A 3,437-nucleotide genomic window follows, 5' to 3' on the forward strand; every position below is an offset into this window, starting at 1 on the left:
CAGAGGTAGCTTTTTATGTTAAATGGTTGCATTTGGCGTAACTCTGGGGTATAAGAGTTTTTGCATAAATAATATGCAAAAAACTGTTGGGTTTTTGCATATTATATATGCAAAAACCCAACAGGTTTTTGTCAGACACTATCATTTATGCAAAAACATTTTTATAAAATCATCCCCAATATCAACTTCAGAAAGTGAAAAAATTTAAGAAGCTTTAAACTCAGAACGTCTTTAGTCTATGATAAATTGGATTTACCCTCATTTAACGACTTAAAGGGTCTGGATTGGATCCCCGACTCTCCACGCCTTATGGGTAGTGGTCGTGCAGGATATAAATAGGAGTTCACCCTGCTGTAAGCCAGTTGGACGAAGTCGAGATGGTTTCATTAGTGTGGAAGGTGGTGGTCTTTGGTATCCTGGCGGCCGGATCTCAGGGCTCTCTCCCACAGCCCCGGTTGCACCGTCAGGTGTCTACAGGGCGCTATGACCTATCAGCGGACTTAGCGTCTGTAGAGGCGCAGAGTGAGAAAGGCTTTCAGGAGGTCCGGCGGGGTGGCGAGAGAAGCGTCCAGCTGCAGCGGGGAGCGCGGAAAAATGCCGACATCTACCTGGGGCACGAGGGACTGAGAGATGACGCAGGTTGGGCGTTTTTTTTTTTTCTTTCTTTTTTTTTTTTTTTTTTCCCGTGATCATTTTAACTGCTAGCTAGACCATGCGGTTGTAGGGTTTATTTGACATCCCATTGCAGTAGAAATTGTTACTGGTTTATTAGCACTTAAAATAATAATACAACTCAAACTTGGATGCGGAAGAGAGCACTATTTAGCTCTCTTCCGACACACACACTTTTCTTAATTTGCTAAATTGATCGCAATAAGTCTTGGTTTCATGGGTCCAAGCCATCTCAGCGTAAAGCTGCACCATCTGGCTCCTTGCAGCCTGCTGGAGATTATCCAGCAACAATCAGTAGCAAGCACTGAACATCTCAACATAAGAACTATGTACAGAAAAATGTGTGAAATTTTTGAAATGTGTGAAATATATATATATATATATATATATATATATATATATATATATATATATAATTTTATTTTCTGTTTGTTCATTGTTTTGTGCTAAACATATTTTCAATATAATTTCTGGAAGAAAATTAACCAACCAGTAAAATCAAATATAATATTAGAACGTTTGTCTTTTCTGTTATTGGGCTTATGCAATAAAACAAAAAAGAAAAATACATAAAAAAAGAAAAATACATGAATACATATGGATGCCAGTGATGGCAAATGCAGTGCATGTGTGCTGTCATGTTATAAAATAAGAAAATCAATCAAATAACGCATGAAACACATATATAGACATGATACACAAATGTCAAAATACAAGTAGCTAATAAAACACCTAATTCACTTTTCCTTGTAAGGATATTTTTTTCTCTCTGCTTACAAAAAAGAGAACATATAACGAATCTAATAAAATTGTTCTTTTTTCTTTACAGCAACAAGAACTAACTGCAAAAATCGCCCAATTGACCTGGTTTTCATCATGGACAGTTCACGCAGTGTGCGCCCTGTTGAATTTAAAAAGGCCAAGGAGTTCCTGCAGGACATGGTGGACAGCCTGGTCATCGGCAGAGATGCCACTCGTGTCGGCCTCGTTAATTATGCGAGCACAGTCAAGATTGAGTTCCTCCTCAACACTTTTTTTGACAAATCATCTGTGAAGCAGGCACTCGGCCAAGTTGAGCCCTTAGCTTCAGGCACCATGACGGGAATGGCCATCAGGACCGCCATGGAAAAAGCCTTCACCAAGGAGGCCGGGGCCCGATCCGCTTCCATGAACATTGCTAAGGTGGCTATTATAGTGACCGATGGCAGACCTCAGGACAAGGTGGAGGAGGTGTCAGCCACAGCCAGAGCATCTGGGATTGAAATCTATGCAGTGGGAGTTGACAGAGCTGATATGGCTTCCCTGAAACTTATGGCCAGCCAGCCACACGATGACCATGTCTTCTATGTGGAGACCTATGGTGTGATCGAGAAGCTTACGTCTAAGTTTAGGGAAACTTTGTGTGGTAAGGATGATGATAATGGGAGTGCAGATATTGATGATAACGGACTAGGCCTAAATGACAGGAAAGACGATAATAAGCGTGTCAGTGAAGGGAACAACGGTATGTCAGATCGGTCCTATTCTATTCACCTGTGAGCATATGGGCAGCACCATAGAGAGGATCTTCATTCTAAGGCTAGTGGTCCTCTTCTTTAATTTTAAGTGCAGCACAAAGACAACCACTAATTTATCACTATTTGGACATGCTACTGAAAAGACGTCCAGCAACTGAAAACACTGAGTGGTATTAATGCAGTAAGCATTAAGCATAAATAATAAGTTCCACACTAACCAACTTAAAGAAGAGACAATTCAGATTCTGACCACATTCTTTAAAATGTAGGAAACTTCATATGATGCTGTCTATTCTGTTCACAGAAATGTGCTGCTGCTGCTGTAATAAGTGCTGCAAGCCATTAAAAAGTTGTCTAAAGCAGGAACTCACTAAAGGCAACTGCTTTGCAATTAGAGCTTTAAAAAAAAGCATCAGAAAAGTCTTTTATTGGCATTATTTTTTAAGTAGGAAATTTCTTTTGTTCTCTTATATTTAGAACTTGACTAAACACAGCCACTTTCCTAAAGAAGTTTTAAACCATACCTTGTGGTTTAAAACATTTCATTTGATTCTTTTTACAATATTTTAAAGAAAAAAATGCTTTACACACATTTCTCAGCTAAGCAACCATACTCTATCAAAGCTAATGTACTTAGCTTGGACCTGTGCTGAAGACTAAATACTAAATACATTTCTTACGATGACATTCACTAGCTCAAACATCGCAAATAACTGGTCCCTTGGAAAAAGCTTCCTGTTAAACATACAGTTGAACCTAAAGAGTATTTGGGGGTTTTGGTGTGAACAACTTGTGTTTTACAGCAATGGTAAAATCCTCACTGAAGACAAGTTTTGTGATTGGGTTCACTTTTTATTTGACTGCATGGTTCACATATGGATGGGCTGTAGTTGGAATTTATAGAAACTGAACTACTTAAATACGTCTTACAAATACATAAAATTCAAATCACATAAGATAAATGTGACATCTCTTCAGCTGAATAACAAAGATCATACAACCTTACCTGCATGTGGCAGATTATCTCAATACTCACAGACTAACCAAATAATACAAGGAAAACTGATTTTACTGTGATTTTAGTAAGCATAAGCCAATCAGACAGTGAAGTGTTTCCTTTTAGGTTTGGATCCGTGTGATCAAGGACACAACTGTCAGCATATTTGTGTCAACAGTGGTGACTCGTACATCTGCAAGTGTCACCCTGGCTACATCCTGAATCCAGACAAGAAAACATGCTCACGTAAG

General features: G+C 38.9%; 1 protein-coding gene across 2 annotated transcripts; it reads left to right on the forward strand.

The window, feature by feature from the left end:
* Positions 1 to 259: 259 nt before the first annotated feature.
* On the forward strand, positions 260 to 3,434 carry LOC106953970 (matrilin-3-like). Of its 2 annotated transcripts, none has more exons than XM_015043137.1 (3): positions 260 to 639; positions 1,502 to 2,077; positions 3,365 to 3,434. In XM_015043137.1, exons 1-3 carry the CDS (start codon positions 378 to 380, stop codon positions 3,406 to 3,408), a joined length of 882 nt encoding a protein of 293 aa, XP_014898623.1. In that variant the 5' UTR covers positions 260 to 377; the 3' UTR covers positions 3,409 to 3,434. The 2 variants fall into 2 exon arrangements, with proteins under 2 accessions (XP_014898623.1, XP_014898622.1); XM_015043136.1 differs by having other exon boundaries at positions 262 to 639; positions 1,502 to 2,176.
* The last annotated feature ends 3 nt before the right edge of the window (positions 3,435 to 3,437 follow it).

The sequence above is a fragment of the Poecilia latipinna genome, unplaced genomic scaffold (genome assembly GCF_001443285.1).
Source record: "Poecilia latipinna isolate Pla-1442-1.1 unplaced genomic scaffold, P_latipinna-1.0 Scaffold617, whole genome shotgun sequence".
NCBI lineage: Eukaryota > Metazoa > Chordata > Actinopteri > Cyprinodontiformes > Poeciliidae > Poecilia > Poecilia latipinna.

Excerpts from the sequence above, each read along its gene's own strand:
- LOC106953970 (XM_015043136.1), top strand. The coding sequence starts at position 378 with ATGGTTTCATTAGTGTGGAAGGTGGTGGTCTTTGGTATCCTGGCGGCC. Across the intron at positions 640-1,501 it reads GGGACTGAGAGATGACGCAG|CAACAAGAACTAACTGCAAA; the intron begins GTTGGGCGTTTT and ends TTTTCTTTACAG. Across the intron at positions 2,177-3,364 it reads TGTCAGTGAAGGGAACAACG|TGGTGACTCGTACATCTGCA; the intron begins GTATGTCAGATC and ends TTGTGTCAACAG.